The sequence below is a fragment of the Manis pentadactyla genome, chromosome 2, assembly GCF_030020395.1.
Source record: "Manis pentadactyla isolate mManPen7 chromosome 2, mManPen7.hap1, whole genome shotgun sequence".
NCBI classification, from domain to species: domain Eukaryota; kingdom Metazoa; phylum Chordata; class Mammalia; order Pholidota; family Manidae; genus Manis; species Manis pentadactyla.
Window position 1 is genome coordinate 84,000,465 of NC_080020.1, and position 18,932 is coordinate 84,019,396.

Consider the following 18,932-nt stretch of genomic DNA (forward strand, 5'->3'; position numbering starts at 1 on the left):
GAGCCTTGGCTGGGGTCGTGCAGGAGCTGACCGTTCTTGCCGGGTCTGCGTCCCACCAGCAGATGCACTGCGGTTCACGCGACCCGTCTCCCTCGCTGCCCAAGGCGTTAGGTGGGGACTGCCTGCGGCCCCGCGGCCTTTCTAGTCTTCGCGCTTATAGCCCTGATACCCTGTCTGCCCAACGGGAGAACCGGTATGACAGAGAGATTTCCACTACACACCCTTTCATACTTTTGAGACATTTTTTGAACCATGTAAATATATTATCTAGTCCAAAAGTCTGTAGAAAACGTGGAAAATAAGGAGAAGTATAAATAAGAAGACAGAAGTTTCGTGAAATCCTACTTATATTAGGATTTTAGTGTGATCACTTATAACACCACTGGCGTCCAAAGTGCAAGCCGCAGCAGGGAACGCCAAAGGCCTTCCGCGCACCCGGGGCTCGCGGGCGCGCGCCAGCCAATTCCAGCACGGCGCTGGGGGCGGGGCCACGCAGCGCGCGGCTCGGACGAGAGGCGCGTGGCTCCCACTGTCGGCGGCGTGCGGGGCCGCCTTTCCGACGGCTGGCGTCCGCGGGGTCTCTGGGCCTTCGGTCCGCGGTGCGAGCGAGGCCCAGCCCTCGTCACAAATTTTATTTTTAACTAACAGTTTTCCCTGGCCCTCAGGGTGTTCTCTTTTTGCGGAAAGGGAGTTAGTTAGAGAACGAGGAAAAGTCACATTATCCGAGTGTGAGGCCAAGATGGAGGAAGGGGCCCAGGCCCCCGACTGGGACAGTGATGAAACGGTGATTGAGGGGTCGGTGACCGAGAGCGACCTGGACGACGAGGAGCTGCCCCAGAGAAGGTGACCCCATTGGGCTGGGCCTTGGAGAAAGCGCCGTTAGGCCTGGGCTTTGGCTATAGAGTGGCCCTCTGAGATTTGAAGAGATTGTTACCAGCTGAGCCTATCTTTAAGGTCAGGATTAGAGCCTTGCGGGGAAGCAAGGCCTGAGCTAAGAATTTGTAAATAAACAAGACCTAAGGGCTCCCTAGCCCCCAAATTTGTACAAAATGAGCTTTACAGTAGGGGCTTTATGGCATTTTAACAAAGCCTTTCCTCTTAGCTTGGGGCTGTAAATACACAGGCAAAAAAGTGTTGTGTCTAAACTCAAATGCATTCTGTTTTCAAACAGCTTGTAGCTCAGGCTTAGGAGACGGCTAGCTTCATTTCCCTCATGAAAAGAATGTGTGATGGGGAAACTGGTTACTGCCAGACTGGAAACAGTTTTATAAGAATAAAAAAAAAAGATGGTAGTTCAGGTCATCAAAACCTTGAACGTATCTAGTTCTCTGTGCTAGATACAGGGAAAAAATAGAAGAGATGAGGCCAATGCCTTTGAGAAACCTACAGGCCAGGAAAGACACATAAACAGATAATTTCAATAAAATGTGGGAAGTCCAGGGATGAAAGAAGTCCAGAGGGTCTCACACCTTAACCTAGGTGGTAGTCAGTTTGCTAAGGTCAACTTCTAAATAGGGAGGCTTGAAGGTGTAGGAATTACCAGATGAAGACAACCAGGTATCCTAGGCCAAGGAACTGCATGGGTAAAGGTGTAGCAATGGGACACAGCATTGCTATGTGTATTGGACTTACACAGACAGTTAAGTCTTAGTAAGTGTTAAATGAAACATGAGCCTGGAGAGGAAGGCAGGGTGAGGTCATGCATATCCTGCTTTGTGTCCTGGTAGGGTGTTTATAAGATGTTAAGGGGAGGAGCAGCATAGTAAGATTTTCATTCAATCTGGCATGCACCAGTCTAGGTGCTTTTCAAATTTCATTGTACTGTTTACAAAGCCTTTCAGAATTCTGTTAAAATGTGGATCCCAATTCAGGAGTTCTATGGTGGGGTCTGAGATTCTACATTCTAACAAGCTTCCAGGTTAAAGCTGGTACTGTTAGAGCAAGGATCATCTTTTGCAAAGCAAGTCTACAGAGGTTACCTTTGTGATCAATATAGTAACAGATTGGGATGATGAGAGCTCAACCAAGAAGAAACAGTGGGAATGGAGTAAAAGGGCAAATTTGAGAAATCTTTAGAAAGTAAAATTTTTATGAAATGGTGGTTGATTAGATACAGAAAATGAGAGAAGGACAGCAGTAAAGGATGATACCCAGGTTTCTGGCTTATTTATATATACATACCCTAATATGTGTTTTTTGTTGGTGTACAGGGAGCATTTTGACTGATACTAAATGGAATCTTTCTTAAAACTACCACCACAATGAAGATCCAGAACAGTTCCATCCCTCCCATTGTAGTCAAGCCCCATCCCCCATTTAAATCACTATTCCCTTATATGTAGTATGTCATCTTTTCTGTATGTCTTCGTCCCCCTCCCCCCATCTTTGGTTTTCAGTACTTTGATTTTGATGTGTCTGAGCATGATTTTCTTTGTGTTTTTCCTGTTTTAAGTTCACTGAGATTCTTGAATTTGTAAATTTGTGTCTTTCACCCAACTTGGGAAGTTTTCTGATTTCTTTATACAGTCTTTTTTGTACCAGACTTTTTCTCCTACCCTTCTGGGACTTTAAAAGACATGAAATAGCAGATCTTTTGATAGTGACTGCCAGATTCCTGAGGCTCTATTAATATTTAAAACTTTTTTTTACTCTCAGTTATTCAAACTGTATAGTTTCTATTGCTCTGTCTTCAGGTTTTACTTACTCTTTCCTTTGTCATCTCCATTCTGTTTTTGAGCCCATCCAGTTAACTTTTTATTTCATATAATTATTTCTTCTAAAATTTCCATCTGATTTTCTTTTATAGATTTTATTTCTCTGCTGAGAATGTCAATCAATGTTTCATCCATTTATGAGGATTCACCTTATCTCATAGAAAATTATTATAATAGCTGCTTTAAAGTCTTAGTTTTGTAATTCTAACGTGTGTGAGGGGTGTATGTGGTATGTGTTAATTAAATTTTCTCTTAAGAATTAGTCAGATTTTCCTGTCCTTAGCATGTTGAGTAATTCTGGATTATATCCTGTATATTTTGAATATGTTCTGGACTCTTAGTTCTGTTAAAATTCTCTGGAGGGTGTTGATTTTTGTTTGTTTTGATAGGTAGTCAACCTGATCAGGTTCTGACTACACATTGTCTTTTGCCTTCTGTTGATGATAGTTACATCTGTTCAAATTTTAGAGCCTTTACTATGCTGTTTGAGTCTGTTTGACTCATGTACCACTTAGGGGTTAATCTTGAAGTTGGGAAGTATTTAATATCATATTCAACCTTTTTTATGCTTCTTTGAATCTGTTGTGCATGTGGAAAATTCAGGAAGAGCTGAACCCGGGACTTATGTTGGATCATACAGAGAATTAGGTGATTCCCCTTTCCTGCTTTCATTTTTTCTAGGATTCTCATTCACCCTTCCTTCTCTGTAACCACATGCTGGTTCATCTGACCAGAAAGTGGTTTCCCTCAGAGAGTTAGCCTTCTCTCTGTAGAGCAGTTCCCTGCCAATGGGGTCCCTTTCACTGTGAAATGTTAAGGGAGAGAAGAAAATAAAAGAGATTCTCTCCATACTCTTCAGAGTATGGTTCCTCTAGCTAGAGAAGAATGTGTATCCTGTTGCCTTTGGGTGGAGTGTTCTGTAGATGTCTGTTAGGTCCATCTGTTGTAATGGGTTGTTCAGTGCCTCTGTCTCCTTACTAATTTTCTGTCTGGTTGGTTTATCTTTTGGAGTGTGTGGTGTGTTAAAGTCTCTTAAAATGAATGCATTGCATTCTGTTTCCCCCTTTAATTCTGTTAGAGCAGTTCCTTTAAAATGCACTGTAGAGATGGTTTGTAGGAGGTAAATTCCCTCAACTTTTTGGGTTGCATATATTTGGGTGCTCCTATGTTGGTTTGGGTGCATAGATATCTATAATGGTTATATCCTCTTGTTGGACTGACCCCTTTATTATTATGTAATGCCCTTCTTTGTCTCTTGTTACTTTCTTTGTTTTGAAGTCTATTTTGTCTGATAAAAGTATTGCAACTCCTGCTTTTTTCTCCCTATTGTTTGCCTGAAATATCTTTTTCTATCCCTTCACTTTTAGTCTGTCTGTGTGTTTGGGTTTGAAGTGAGTCTCTTGTAGGCAGCATATAGATGGGTCTTGCTTTTTAATTCATTCTGTAACTTTGTGTCTTTTGATTGGTGCATTCAATCCATTTACATTTAGGGTGATTATTGATAGATACGTACTTATTGCCGTTGCAGGCTTTGGCTTTGTGGTTACCAAAGGTTCAAGGGCAGCTTCTTTACTACCTAACAGTCTAACTTAACTTGCTTATTATGCTATTATAAACACAATCTGAAGATTCCTTTTTTCCCCACTTCTTTTTATTCCTCCTCTACTCTTTATATGTTAGGTGTCATATCTATACTCTTTTTGTATCCCTTGTACTGACTTTGTGGGTAGCTGATTTAATTTTGCATTTGGTTAGTGATTAATTGGTCTACTTCCTTTAGTGTGGTTTTATTTACTCTGGTGACAGCTATTTAGCTTTAGGAGCACTTCCATCTAGAGCAGTTCCTTTAAAATGCACTGTAGAGATGGTTTGTAGGAGGTAAATTCCCTCAACTTTTGCTTATCTTGGAATTGTTTAGTCCCTCCTTCAAATTTAAATAATAATCTTGCTGGGTAGAGTGTTCTTCCTTCAAGGCCCTTCTGTTTCATTGCATTGAATCTATCATGCCACTCCCTCCAGCCTGTAAGGTTTCTGCTGAGAAGTCTCCTGATAGCCTGATGGGTTTTCCTTTGTATGTGATCTTTTTTCTCTCTGGCTGCTTTTAATATTCTGTCCTTGTCCTTGTTCTTTGCCATTTTAATTATCTTATGTCTTGGTGTTTTCTTCCTTGGGTCCCTTGTGTTGGGATGTCTGTGCATATCCATGTCCTGAGAGACTATTTCCTTCCTCATATTGTGGAAGTGTTCAGTAATTATTTCTTAAAAGACACTTTCCCTTTTTCTTTCTCTTCTTTTTCTGGTACCCCTATAATATGAATATTGTTCCATTTGGATTAGTCACACAGTTCTCTTTATATTCTTTCATTCCTAGAGATCCTTTTTTCTCTCTGTGCCTCAGCCTCTTTGTATTCCTGTTCTCTAATTTATATTCCATTTACTATCTTCTCTACCTCATGTAATCCGCTTTTAAATCCCTCCATTGTATGTTTCATTTCAGCCACTGTATTTTTCAAAGTGTCTCTCTCTTGAATTCATCCGTTAGAACTTGAATATTTAGCTCCATTAGCATGCTTATAACTTATTTTGAATTCTTTTTTCAGGTAGATTGGTGATTTCAGTTTCACTGAGCCCTCTTTCTGGTGTTTGAGGGATTTTGGATTGAACAAGGTTCTTCTGCCTTTCATAATCCTATTGAATAATGAAAAATATTAGCTTCGTGTAGGCAGCGCCCTTTAGTGCTCAGAAGCTCTGCTCTTTTGAGTGCCTAGCACCTGGAGTGGTGGCGAGTGGTGCCGGTGCCTACCCTATGGAGAGAGCTCTTTCCTGCTTCCTGGCCTCAGTGCCTGCCTCTGCTGTCAGGGCTAGTGAGCCGCGCCTAGGAAATAGCCTGTGCATTAAGCCCCTGTAGCTGTCATAGGCAGGGCTGCTCTCTGGCTGGCCTGGCACGATGGCGGGGTTGCTGGCCTGTTCGGAGGCAGAGCTCTTAACTACTTCCTGGCCACAGTACCTGTCTCCACTGTCAGGGCTAGTGTGTGCAGAGAGCAGGCTCTGTGTTAAGCCCCTGTAGTTGCCATAGGTGGGGCTGCCCTCTGGCTGGCCTGGAGTGATGGCAGGGGTATCAGGTGTGCATGCAGGTGCCAACCGGGAGGAAGGAGCGGCAGGCTGTTTATGGTGGGTGGGCCTCAGGGCTGTGTTGCCAGCCAGGGGAATGGAGCACCTGAAGCTCCTGAAAGTTCCCAACCAGCTGGCATGAGTGTGCTGGAACTATTTTGTCCACCTGTTCCTTCTCCTGAACAGCAAGCTCTGTGTAATCCTTGCCCTTTAGCAGCCCTCTCAATGTTGGGAAGTCTTTCAGAGCACCCACCTTTCTTTTTTCCTATAGCGGCTGGTTGTTGGAATCTGTTCTCCATGGGTGGCTAGAATCTCAGTCTCTCCCTGTCTTGCACCTGACTTGCTTTTTATCCCCTCTTATCTCCAGAGCACCATGCAAAGTGGGTTTGTGCTCTCTGAGTAGATCTCCAGGGCTGGGTATTTAGTAGTCCTGGGCTTCTACCTGCTACCCACTCTGTTTCTCTTCTTCCCACAAGTGAGCTGGGTTGGGGGGAGGGCCCAGGGCCTGCTGGGCTGTGGCTTTGTTACTTTACCATTCTCTGTGAGATGTCCTCTTTTCCCAGATGTAGCTGACTGGTGCAATCTTATTTCTGGTCACCCTTTTAGGATTAGTTGTATTTGCTCTATTTTTGTATTGTATGTGGTTTTGGGAGAAGATTTTTGCCTCACTTCTCATGCCTCCATCTCCCCCACCCCGGGTTTTTTTTAAAGGTCAGCTTTTATTTTTCTTAGTAAACTGTTCTACATTATGTATGAAGATTATATATATGATGTATATTTTTGGGAATGGAGAACATAGTTCTATAAATTTTCTTACTAAAAGGTTTAACTTCCATGCACATATTTTAATAAGCTTTTAAAACTGTAAGAATCCACACAATGGTGTACTGTGAATATTAATGAGAAGAAATGAGAAGTGTCTCTGTCTTGTATGATAATCAATCTACTGGATATGTTGTTAAATAAAAAATACAGTAGAGAAGTGTTTATAAAATGCCCCTGCTTATCTAAGAAGGACTAAGAGAACGATTTGGAAATACTGTTCATATTTTCAAAAACACACTGAAAGGATAAACCATACAATTAAAAAAAATTGGGGAGGGAAAGAACAGGTGGGTGAAAGGATAGGTATAGTGTGAGGCTTCTCTGGGTCTTATTTAGTACATTTGCCTTTGGAACAGTGCAAATGGCTTACATAATTATTAAAAAATTAAATGAACATTAAAAAAATTCTCAAAAGCAAGATTAAACAAGTGAACCTAATTATGTACAGGCATACTTCATTTTATTTTAGTTCACTTCATTGTACTTTGCAGATACTGTGTTTTTTACAAATTGAAGGTTTGTGGCAACCCTGCATTGGACAAGTCTATCAGCACCATTTTCCCAGCCTCATCCTCTTACTTCATGTTTGTGTGTCACATTTTGATAATTCTCACAGTGTTTCAGACCTTTTCATTATTGTATTTGTTATGGTGATCTGTGATCAGTGATTGTGTCTTGTTGAAAGCTCAGGTGATGGTTAATTTTTTTAGCAATAAAGTATTTTTTAGTTAAGGCATATACTTTTTTTTAGACATGAGAGTATTGCACACTTAATTGACTACAGTATAGTGTAAACATAACTTTTATATACACTGGGAAAACAAAATTCATTTGACTCATTTTATTCTGATACTTGCTTTATTGTGGTTGTCTGGAATTGAATTCACAGTTTCTCTGAGGTCTGCCTATATTGATTTGGTAGCATAATTATACAAAAAGGAATTATTTTAAGGGCCTTTAAAACATTAAATTTAGATATACATGCCAAACAAGATATACCTAAGGATATAAGGAATTACAAAGTAGTTTTTTTCACTCATCCTATTATTAATGATAACAATAGTATTGTGGACTCTAAATACTATGTCCTATTCAAAGGAACCAAGGCTCCATGAGAAGTGACCAGTTCCAGGTCTAAAAGAGGAAAGACATAAAATGAGCTTAAAATGTCTTATCCTGGGAAGCTAGCAAAGACTAATGGTATATAAGTTTGCTTAGGCTGCCCTGAAAATACTACTGACAGGGTGGCTTAATCAACAGAAATTAATTTTATCACAGTTCTAGAGGTTGGAAGTCCAAGATTAGGGTGCAGACAGGGTTGCTTTCCCCAGAGGACTCTCTTTAACTTGCAGATGGTCACCTTCCACCTGTGCCCTCATGTAGTCTTTGTGTGTATTCATCTCTCTCTCTCTCATATAGACACTTCATCCCCCTTTCTCCTCAGCCTTTGGAAACTACCATTCTACTTTCTGTCTCTGAATCTGACTGCTCTAGGTACCTCATATAAATGGAATTATACATTTGTCCTTTTGTCTCAGACTTATTTCACTTAGTATAATATCTTTAAGATCTAGCATGGATCAGTATTTCCTTCCTTTTTAAGGCTGAATAATATTCCATTGTATGTATGTACCACATTTTGCTTATCCATTCATCCATTGATGGACACTTGGGTTGCTTCCAACTTTGGACTATTATGAATAATGCTTCTATGATCATGGGTGTATGATACCTGTTCAAATCCCTGCTTCCAGTTAATTTGTGTGCATGCCCAGAAATGTAATTAACAGATTTAATGGTAGTTCTATGTTTCATTTTTTGGGGAACTACCATACTGTTTTGCATAATGGCTGTGCCATTTTACATTCCCATCAGTGATGCACACGAGTTCTAATTTCTCCATATCCTTGTCAACACTTATTTTCTGTTTTGTGATTTTTATTTGTTTCATTTTTTATCATAACCATCCTAATGAATGTGCAGTGGTATGTTACTGTGGTTTTGATTTGCATTTCCCCAATGTTTAGCAGTGTTGAGCATCTTTTCATGTGCTTACTGGCCATTTGTATATCCTCTTTGGAGAAATTCAGGTCCTTTCAATTCTATTCAAGTCCTTTGCCCTTTGAATTCTGTAAAGGTATTTTTAAACAGAAAAGATGAACACCTAAGTCTGTTTCGTAGAATACTCACCATGGTGTATCATTGGTGTTTCTTAGTTTTGTGTCCCACACTAGATTTGAAGCTACTTGAAAGTGGGGACTGTGTGTTCTCTATGTTATCTTAGTGATGCCTAATTCATAGTAAGATGTGAATCCAAAAATTGAGGAATTTTATTACTGTATATTCTGAAAGTATACACTCAGATTTAACCCTGGGATTTCAATCTCAAATTCTCTGTGGTTTAGACAAATGTAAAGGAAACCTACCAGCACTGGTCCCTCAAATGATCTTATTTTATCTCTGTTCAGCAACTGTATTGATATTTGTGCGTTACTCCCAAATATCCCAAATTAACAGAGTATTTGTAAAAATGAACATGACCATATGAACAAGTGTTTATTTTTCATCTTGATAAGTTTTTTAATTAAGGGGTATATTTCTGAGAAAAATACTTTGATGTAGAAATATTAATAGTGGTGTAGCTAAGAATTTTAGCAAGTTTAAGTATAATAAAAAATGATGGTTAAATTGTTAGTCTTTGTTTGGGAAGAATGATAACAGCCTGTACCTTCTTTTTTGAAATGTGATAACAGTCTATACCTTTTTTTTTTTTGTGGTATTTGAAGGTTGCTCTTTGGTCAAGACCCATCTCTTGGATCTGAGTTCAGTCTCCATCCTGGTTTAAATGGAATGTACAAAGGTGAGAAATAATTCTTTTCACTAAGCAGCCCCTTTAATTTCCCAAGCATTATTGCATTAACTTCTCCTTCTATATTTAGTCTTGTTCTTTATCTTTACAGAGACTTAGTTTCTTATAGGCATCTGTATTAGACCCTAAGATCTATTACTATAAGGACAGAAGTGAGGCTTGTAACTTCTGGAGGATGTTTATGACTCCCTGAGAAGGCCTCAGAGATATGGAAGTGGCACCTAGATAGCTCTTCTCTCCCAGATCTCCAGGTTACCGCTGGAACTTGCCTATATGTAAAAGTAAATAGTACTTTTTAATAACCAGTCCAATTCTTTCAGACTAAAATTAACATGTAAATATCCTTGGTATATATATATATTTTTAAAGTGCCTTTCACCTGTTTTCCAACCTTCCTGAGTCCACTTCTAGGTCAATTTAAATGCTTCTAGAAAAATATACACTTACCATCACTGTTAAAAAAGATCAGTGCTGCAGTAGCTTTTATTTATTTATTCATGTTTTTTATTAAGGTATTGCTGATATACACTCTTATTGCAGTAGCTTTTTAAATGGCAGATTATTTCCTTTTATGACTTCTTCCTATGAGCCATATTTTACTTTAGCAGATGTCTGGAAACAGGTGTAGAATAGAAGAAAAATTTTCTAAACACCACAAAGATCTTTTATGTACAAGTTCACAAAGTCTTTTCACTGTTCATCATCTCACCTGATACCCCAGCAGCAGGTTACAGTTTCATCTTGTAGCAGTTTTTCCTACATATAAGTTAAAGGGTCAGTGTGTAATATTGGTCACTAGAATGTGATCTTATGATTATATAAAGTGCTGCAACAAAGAAGTTAGAGGCCTGTTTTAATATTCCAACCACATTTTTTCCTTTCCTTTTCCAAATGGATAGACCTTTATTGTTTTTGCTATTAAAAGTATATAATATTTTTAAAATTAGAAAGTGAAAGGTCCCACCCCTACTTTTCCCTGTAATTCCACTCCCAATAATTGTCAGTATTTATTTGTATATCTTTCTGGACTTTTTTAGGCAAAATATAAATAACTTTTTTCATAATTGGTATTGTACTACATATATTTATTTCCTTGTTATATTGATCTACCTCAACCTTTTAAATTGCTACATATTATTCTATTGTATGAATATCCCCTTATTTAATGAATTGATTGTATTTTTGCTGTTCCTCAATACTATAACAAATGTGAATATTCTAATGCTTATACCTTTACCTGCTTTTCTGATTATTTTGTTATAATAGTTAGCTAAAATTGATTTTCTTTTAAAGGATGTGCACACACCAGACTTTAACATATTGCTGTGTAAAAAAGATGACTTTTTCCTTCTAGCTCCAACACAGGACATACTTAGTCTTTGCCAAACTAGTATAAAAAGTACCTGATTATTTTAATTTGCATTGCCAGAAGATACCAAGAGTGGGCATATTTTAATATTTCCCATTCATCATTTTGTGTGTATGTGTGTGAATTACCTTTTATGTCTCCTACTAGTTATTCTCATTTTATTATTAGTTTATCTCTAAGAGCATTTTACATATTGAAGATAGCATAATCTTTGTCATATGTGTATGTGGCATATAGTTTTACTCAGTTGTCTACTTTTTATAATCATATTTTGTAGTTCAGAAATTTTAAGTTTTGCTGTAGTAAAATCTGTCAATCTTACGGTGTCTTGTTTTTTTCAAAATTAGAAATATTTTACTTACCTCAAGATCATAAAAATATTTTCATTTATCTTTATTTCCATTTATTACATTTACAGTTTTTACGTTTATATCTTTAGTCTCTTTGGAATATTTTGGCATATGGGGAGGTAGGTTTTTAATGTCATTTTTTCAAGTGGTTAATCTATTGCCACAGTGTTATTGGTTGAATAGCTTATCTTGTTGCCACTGTTTAAAATACCATTATTGTTACATTTTACATTTCCTACTTTTTGTATTGTTTCATTAATCTGTTTGACTGTTTCTACTTCTTTGCCATCATTAAATTATTTTTATCAGTCTGAGCTTTTAGTACATTTCTGTATCTGACAGGGAAGATATACTCCTAAAAAGTAGCTGGCTACAGCTTTCATTCTAAGCTTCTTTGGTACAAAGAGCAAGCTCAGTGAAGTATGAGACTAACACTGTGAGCTTCTAGTTTATCTTCTTCCATCTTTTGTTGGTGAGATTTACTCTGAGCTATGTGATTTTTCTGGAGTTCTGCTGAAGAAATCCATATAGTTACTTCTGAAGGAGCCCCTCCTTTTCCTATGTTGACTGACAGCTCTTTACCATAGCTTGGTTTCCCTTTAATTTATTCCCATCTTCTAATTTATAGTGGGTATATTTCCCTTTTTCCTGTTGCTACATTTCATTAAAAAAAAAAACAAACAGATCATTTCTTTGGATTCTTTTTAGGAACCAGGAAGGGAAAAACAATTAAAGTAAGGGCTCAATTTGCCATCTTGAAAACAGATGCTCTGACTTTTTGTTGTTATTATTGTTATCATTAATCTATAATTACATGAAGAACATTATGTTCACTAGGGCCCCCCCTTCACCATGTCCCCCCCACAATCCCCATTACAGTCACTGTCCATCATCATAGTAAGATGCTGTAAAATCACTACTTGTCTTCTCTGTGTTGCACAGACCTCCCCACCCCCCCCCATATTATACATGCTAATCGTAATACCCCCTTTCTTTTTCCACACCCTTATTCCTCCCTTCCCTCCCATTCTCCCTAGTCCCTTTCCCTTTGGTAACTGTTAGTCCATTCTTGGGTTCTGTGATTCTGCTGCTGTTTTGTTCCTTCAGATTTTCTTTGTTCTTATGCTCCACATATGAGTGAGATCATTTGGTACTTGTCTTTCTCCGCCTGGCTTATTTCACTGAGCATAATACCCTCTAGCTCCATCCATGTTGTTGCAAATGGTAGGATTTGTATTCTTCTTATGGCTGAATAATATTCCATTGTGTATATGTACCACATCTTCTTTATCCATTCATCTACTGATGGACACTTAAGTTGCTTCCATTTCTTGGCTATTGTAAATAGTGCTGTGATAAACATAGGGGTGCATCTGTCTTTTTCAAACTGGGCTGCTGCATTCTTAGGGTAAATTCCTAAAAGTGGAATTCCTGGGTCAAATGGTTCACATATGTTGGTGCTCCTCTGTTGGGTGCATAGATATTTATAATGGTTATATCCTCTTGTTGGACAGAGCCCTTTATCATTACATAATGTCCTTCTTTATCTCTTGTTACTTTCTTTGTTTTGAAGTCTATTTTGTCTGATACTAGTATTGCAACACCTGCTTTTTTCTCCCTGTTGTTTGCATGAAATATCTTTTTCCATCCCTTGACTTTCAGTCTGTGCATGTCTTTAGGTTTGAGGTGAGTCTCTTGTAAGCAGCATATAGATGGGTCTTGCTTTTTTATCCATTCTGTTACTCTGTGTCTTTTGATTGGTGCATTCAATCCATTTACATTTAGGGTGATTATTGAAAGATATGTACTTATTACCATTGCAGGCTTTAGATGCGTGGTTACCAAAGGTTCAAGGTTAACTTCTGTACTATCTTACTGTCTAACTTAATTCACTTATTGAGCTATTATAAACACTGTCTGATGATTCTTTATTTCTCTCCCTTCTTTTTCCTCCTCCTCCATTCTTTATATGTTGGTTGTTTTATTCTGTGCTCTTTTGTGTTTCCTTTAACTGCTTTTGTGGGTTGTTGATTTTATTTTTTGCCTTTAGTTAGTATTTGGTTGGTCTGCTTTCTTTGCTGTGATATTATTTTCTCTGGTGACATCTATTTAGCCTTAGAAGTGCTCCCATCTAGAGCAGTCCCTCTAAAATACCCTGTAGAGGTGGTTTGTGGGAGGCAAATTCCCTCAACTTTTGCTTGTCTGGGAATTGTTTAATCCCTCCTTCATATTTAAATGATAATCGTGCTGGATACAGTATTCTTGGTTCAAGGCCCTTCTGTTTCATTACATTAAATACATCATGCCATCCTCTTTTGGCCTGTAAGGTTTCTGTTGAGAAGTCTGACGATAGCCTGATGGGCTTTCCTTTGTAGGTGACCTTTTTCCTCTCTCTAGCTGCATTTAGTACTCTGTCCTTGTCCTTGATCTTTGTTTGCCATTTTAATTATTATGTGTCTTGGTGTTATCCTCCTTGGGTCCCTTCTGTTGGGAGTTCTGTGTACTTCTGTGGTCTGACTGATTATTTCTTTCCCAGTTTTGGGAAGTTTTCAGCAATTATTTCTTCAAATACACTTTCTATCCCTTTTTCTCTCTTCTTCTTCTTCTGGTATCCCTATAATGCAGATATTGTTCCCTTTGGATTGGTCACACAGTTCTCTTAATATTGTTTCATTCAAGGAGATCCTTTTATCTCTCTCTGTGTCAGCTTCTATGCATTCCTGTTCTCTGGTTTCTATTCCATCAATGGCCTCTTGCATCTTATCCATTTTGCTTATAAATCCTTCCAGAGATTGTTTCATTTCTGTAATCTCCTTCTGGACTTCATCCCTTAGCTCTTGCATATTTCTCTGCAGCTCCATCAGCATGGTTATGACCTTTATTTTGAGTTCTTTATCAGGGAGATTGGTTAGGTCTATCTCCCCAGATTCTCTCTCAGTGGAGGATGTCTGGGTTAGTCTGGTTTGTGTCAAATTCTTCTGCCTTTTCATGGTGATAGAGGTAGTTGTGGGGAGCTGGCGTGTGTGTCGCCTGGGAGAACATCCCTTCTTGCTGGTTTGTGGCCTTCCTCTCCTGGGGGAACAGTGACCCCTAGCGGCTTGTGCTGGGCAGCTGCGTGCAGACAGGGTCTCTGATTCTTGCCCGGCCGCTGTGGAGCTCCATGGTTGCTATGGGCATGGCCAGCCTCAGGCTTCTGCTCCAATATGGTGGAGCCACGTCGGAGGGGAAACAGGTGGGAGGCTGTTTATTGCTGTGAGGGGCCTCCGCGCTGCACTGCTGCCCAGGGTGTTAGGGCGCCCAGAGTTCCCTGGGATTCCAGCAGCAAGGCTAAGTGTCCCAGGACTCTTCCATTCAGCTGTGGGGTCCCTGTCCCTTTAAGACTTTCAAGAAGCACTTGCTTTTCTTTGTCCCATGGGTGCCAGCTGTGGGAACCTGCTCACAGGTCTTAATGTCCTGTTTCCCTAATATCCAGCACACCACGGACTGTGTGTCTGTGCTCCCAGTGCAGATGGCTAGGGCTGGGTATTTAGCAGTCCTGGGCTCCCTCTCCCTCTCCGCTCCGACTCCTCTCCTCCCACCAGGTGCTGGGGTGAGGGGCGCTCGGGTCCCGCTGGGCCGGTGCTTGTATCTTACCCCCTCGTGAGGCGCTGGGTTCTCACAGGTGCAGATGTAGTCTGGCTATTGTCCTGTGTCTTCTGGTCTCTCTTTTAGGAATAGTTGTATTTGTTGTATTTTCAAATATATATATGATTTTGGGAGGAGATTTTCGCTGCTCTACTCACACTGCCATCTTGATCAGTATCCTGACTTTTTTTTTATCAATTAAATATTAGCATTATGAGTTTGTAAAAATAACCTAAAATGAAATTTAAAAAAATAAAGTACTCTTTCTACTGGTGTTTAAGTCTATATAATTTTCTATACATATCCTTTGCATTCAGTCATCCTGAAACAAAGAAAAATCAAGTATTATTTTATTGAGTATAATATACATTTCTTCCTAATTAATAATTTAAAAACCTTGACACATAAAAGTGGCAGCTGGAAATTCTAACTTATAAAATGAATTTTAATGATATTATGCAGTGTCTGTAAAAATCCTTGGGCCGTTGTCAAAACAGCAGTAAAAGTGTGGCAAATAATTTCTATTTCCAGGCACATCCCATAAGATTCAGCTTGGGTTTAAACTCAGAGAGGATCCACAAGAGCAAATGAGCAAAAACAACATGATGCCTTTTCTTAGTGAAGATACAGTCTTACAGGTGTGTGGCATTTTGATTAAATACAAGCTTATTAAAAATTGGAAATGCTGTTTTAAAGAGTGGCAAATTATAAATGATTAATTTGTTTTTATTAATGTATCATTAATATACAATCTTATTTTGGTTTCAAATGTACATCACAGTGGTTCAACAGTCCCCTTGATCAACTTATATTGTGACTGCAAATTGTGCCTTTTATCCACCTCGCCTTCCCCTTGCACCCACCCCCACCCTTCCCCCTTCGTAACCATTAGTCACTTCTCAGTTTCTATGAGTCTAATGCTGTTTTGTTTCATTCTCTTTTGCTTTGTTTTTATATTCCACAAGTAAGTGAAATCATACAGTATTTGTCATTGTCTGCCTGGCTTATTTCATTGGGCATAATGCTCTCTAGATCCATCCATGTTGTTGCAAATGGCAGTATTTCTGTTCTTTTATGGCTGAATGATACTCCATTGTGTATATGTACCACATCTTCTTTATGCATTCATCTGTGGATAGACACTTTGGTTGTTTCCATATCTTGGCTATTGCAAATAGTGTGGCAATAAATATAGGGGTGCATATATCTTTTTGAATCAGGGATTTTGTTTTCTTTGGGTAAATTCCTAGAAGTGGAATTACTGGGTCAAATGGTATTTCTATTTTTAGTTTTTTGAGGAATCTCAGCACTTATTTCCATAGCAACTGCACCAATTTGCATTTCCACCAACAGTGTAGGAGGGTTCCTATTTCTCCACATCCTCACCAGTATTTGTTGTCTCTTGTCTTTTGGATAGTGACCATTCTAACTGGTAAGAGGTAAAATATCATTGTGGTTTTCATTAGTGTTTGCCTGATGATTAGCGATGTGGAGAATCTCTTCATGTGACTGTTGGCCATGTGTATTTCTTCTTTGGAGAAGTGTCTGTTCATATCCTCTGCCCATTTTTTAATTGGGTTATTTGTTTTTTGGGTGTTGAGGCATATGAGTTCTATATATTTTGGATGTTAACCCCTTATCAGATAAATGGTTTACAAATATATTCTCCCATACTGTAGGATGCCTCTTGTTCTGCTGATGGTGTCCTTTGCTGTACAGAACCTTTTTAGTTTGATGTAGTCCCATTTGTTCATTTTTGCTTTTGTTTTCCTTGTCTGAGGAGAAGTGTTCAGGAAAAAGTTGCTCATGTTATATTCAAGAGACTTTGCTATTCTTCTAAGAGTTTTATGGTTTCATGACTTAGATTCAGGTCTTTGACCCATTTTGAGTTTACTTTTGTGTATGGAGTTAGAAAGTAATCCAGTTTCATCTCTTACATGTAGCTGTGTAGTTTTGCCAACACTAGTTGTTGAAGAGGCTGTCTTTTCCCCATTGTATATTCATGACTCCTTTATCATATTAATTGACCATATGTGCATGGGTTCATATCTGGGCTGTCTGTTTTGTTCCATTGATCTATGTGTCTTTTCTTGTGCCAGTACAAAATTGTCTTGATTACTGTGGTTTTGTAGTAGATCTTGAAGTCAGGGAGTGTAATCCTCCCAGTTTTATTCTTCCTTCTCAGAGTTGCTTTGGCTATCGGGGTCTTTTGTGGTTCCATATGAATTTTAGAATTATTTGTTCTAGTTCACTAAAGAATGCTGTTGGTATTTTGATGGAGATTGTGTTGAATCTGTAAATTCCTTTCGGCAGGATGACCATTTTGACAATATTAATTCTTCCTATCCATGAGTGTGGGATGCATTTCCATTTATTGTTGTCTTTAATTTCTGTCATGAGGGTCTTGTAGTTTTCAGAGTATAGGTCTTTCACCTCCTTGGTTAGGTTTATTCCTAGGTATTTTATTCTTTTTCATTCAGTTGTAAATTGAGGAGGATCTTTTTGATGTATTTTTAAATTCAGTTTACTAATATTTTGTTGAGTAGTTTTGCATGTGTGTTCATCAGGGTTATTGGTCTGTAATTTTCTTTTTTTGTGGTGTCTTTGCCTGATTTTGGTATTAGAGTGATGCTGGCCTTATAGAATGAGTTTGGGAGTATTCCCTCTTCTACTTTTTGTAAAACTTTAAGGAGGATGGGTATTATGTCTTCACTAAATGTTTGATAAAATTCAGCAGTGAAGCCATCTGATCCAGAAGTTTTGTTCTTAGGTAGTTTTTTTATTACCAGTTCAATTTTATTGCTGGTAATTGGTCTGTTCAGATTTTCTGTTTCTTTCTGGGTCAGCCTTAGAAGGTTGTAATTTTCTAGAAACAGAAAGTTGTCCATCTTTTTCTTCTATATTATCCAGTTTATTAGCATGTAATTTTTAATAATATTCTCTAATAATTCTTCATATTTCTGTGATGTCCATAGTGATTTTTCCTTTTATCATTTCTGATTCTTTTTATGTGTGCAGACTCTCTTTTTTTCTTGATAACTCTGGCTAGGGGTTTATCTAGTTTGTTTATTTTCCCCAAAAGGCAGCTCTTGCTTTCCTTGATTCTTTCTATTGTTTTATTCCTCTTGATTTTATTTATTTCTGCTCTAATCTTTATAATGTTCCTCCTTCTACTGACTTGGAGCCTCCTTTGTTCTTCTTTTTCTAGTTTCGTTAATTGTGAGTTTATACTGTTCATATGGGATTGTTCTTCTTTCCTCATGTAGGCCTGTATTGCAATATACTTTCCTCTTAGCATGGCCTTCACTGCATCCCACAGATTTTGCAGTGTGGAATTATTCTCACTTGTCACCATATATTGCTTTATCCCTGTTTTTTATATGGTCATTGATCCATTGGTTATTTAGGAGCATGTTGTGAAACCTCCATGTGTTTGTGGGATTTTTCATTTTCTTTGTTTAATTTATTTCTAGTTTCATATCTTTGGGGTCTGAGAAACTGGTTAGTAGAATTTCAATCTATTTGAATTAATAGAATAGTATATGATCTATTCTTGAAAATGATGTTCACTTGAAAAGAATGTGTATTCTGCTTTTGGGTGTAGAGTTCTATAGATGTCTGTTAGTTCCTTCTGTTCTAATGTGTTGTTCACTGCCTCTGTCCTCTGTCTCCTTACTTATTTTCTGTCTAGGTGATCTGTCCTTTGGAGTGAGTGAGGTGTTGAAGTCTCCTAGAATGAATGCATTGCATTCTATTTCCCCTTTTAATTCTGTTAGTATTTGTTTCACTTATGTAGGTGCTCCTTTCTTGGGTGCATAAATATATATAATGGTTATATCTTCTTGTTGAATTCACCACTTTATCATTATGTAATGTCCTTCTTTGTCTCTTGTGACTTTCTTTGTTTTGAAGTATATTTTGTCTGATACAAGTACTACAACTCCTGCTTTTTTCTCCCTATTAATTGCATGAAATATCTTTTTCCATCCCTTACTTTTAGTCTGTGTATGTCTTTGGGTTTGAGGTGAGTCTCTTGTAGGCAGCATATAGATGGGTCTTGTTTTTTTATCC

The 18,932-nt window shown here is 38.3% G+C and overlaps 1 protein-coding gene across 1 annotated transcript in view; it reads left to right on the top strand.

The window, feature by feature from the left end:
* The first annotated feature begins 552 nt into the window (after positions 1–552).
* The window catches only part of ANKRD31 (ankyrin repeat domain 31), a 166,429-nt gene continuing 148,049 nt past the window's right edge, over positions 553–18,932 (top strand). The window contains exons 1-3 of the mRNA XM_036886106.2: positions 553–843; positions 9,436–9,509; positions 15,393–15,499. Of these exons, the coding sequence (XP_036742001.2) occupies positions 740–843; positions 9,436–9,509; positions 15,393–15,499 (285 nt within the window). The 5' untranslated portion in view covers positions 553–739. The remainder of the gene's footprint in view (positions 844–9,435; positions 9,510–15,392; positions 15,500–18,932) is intronic.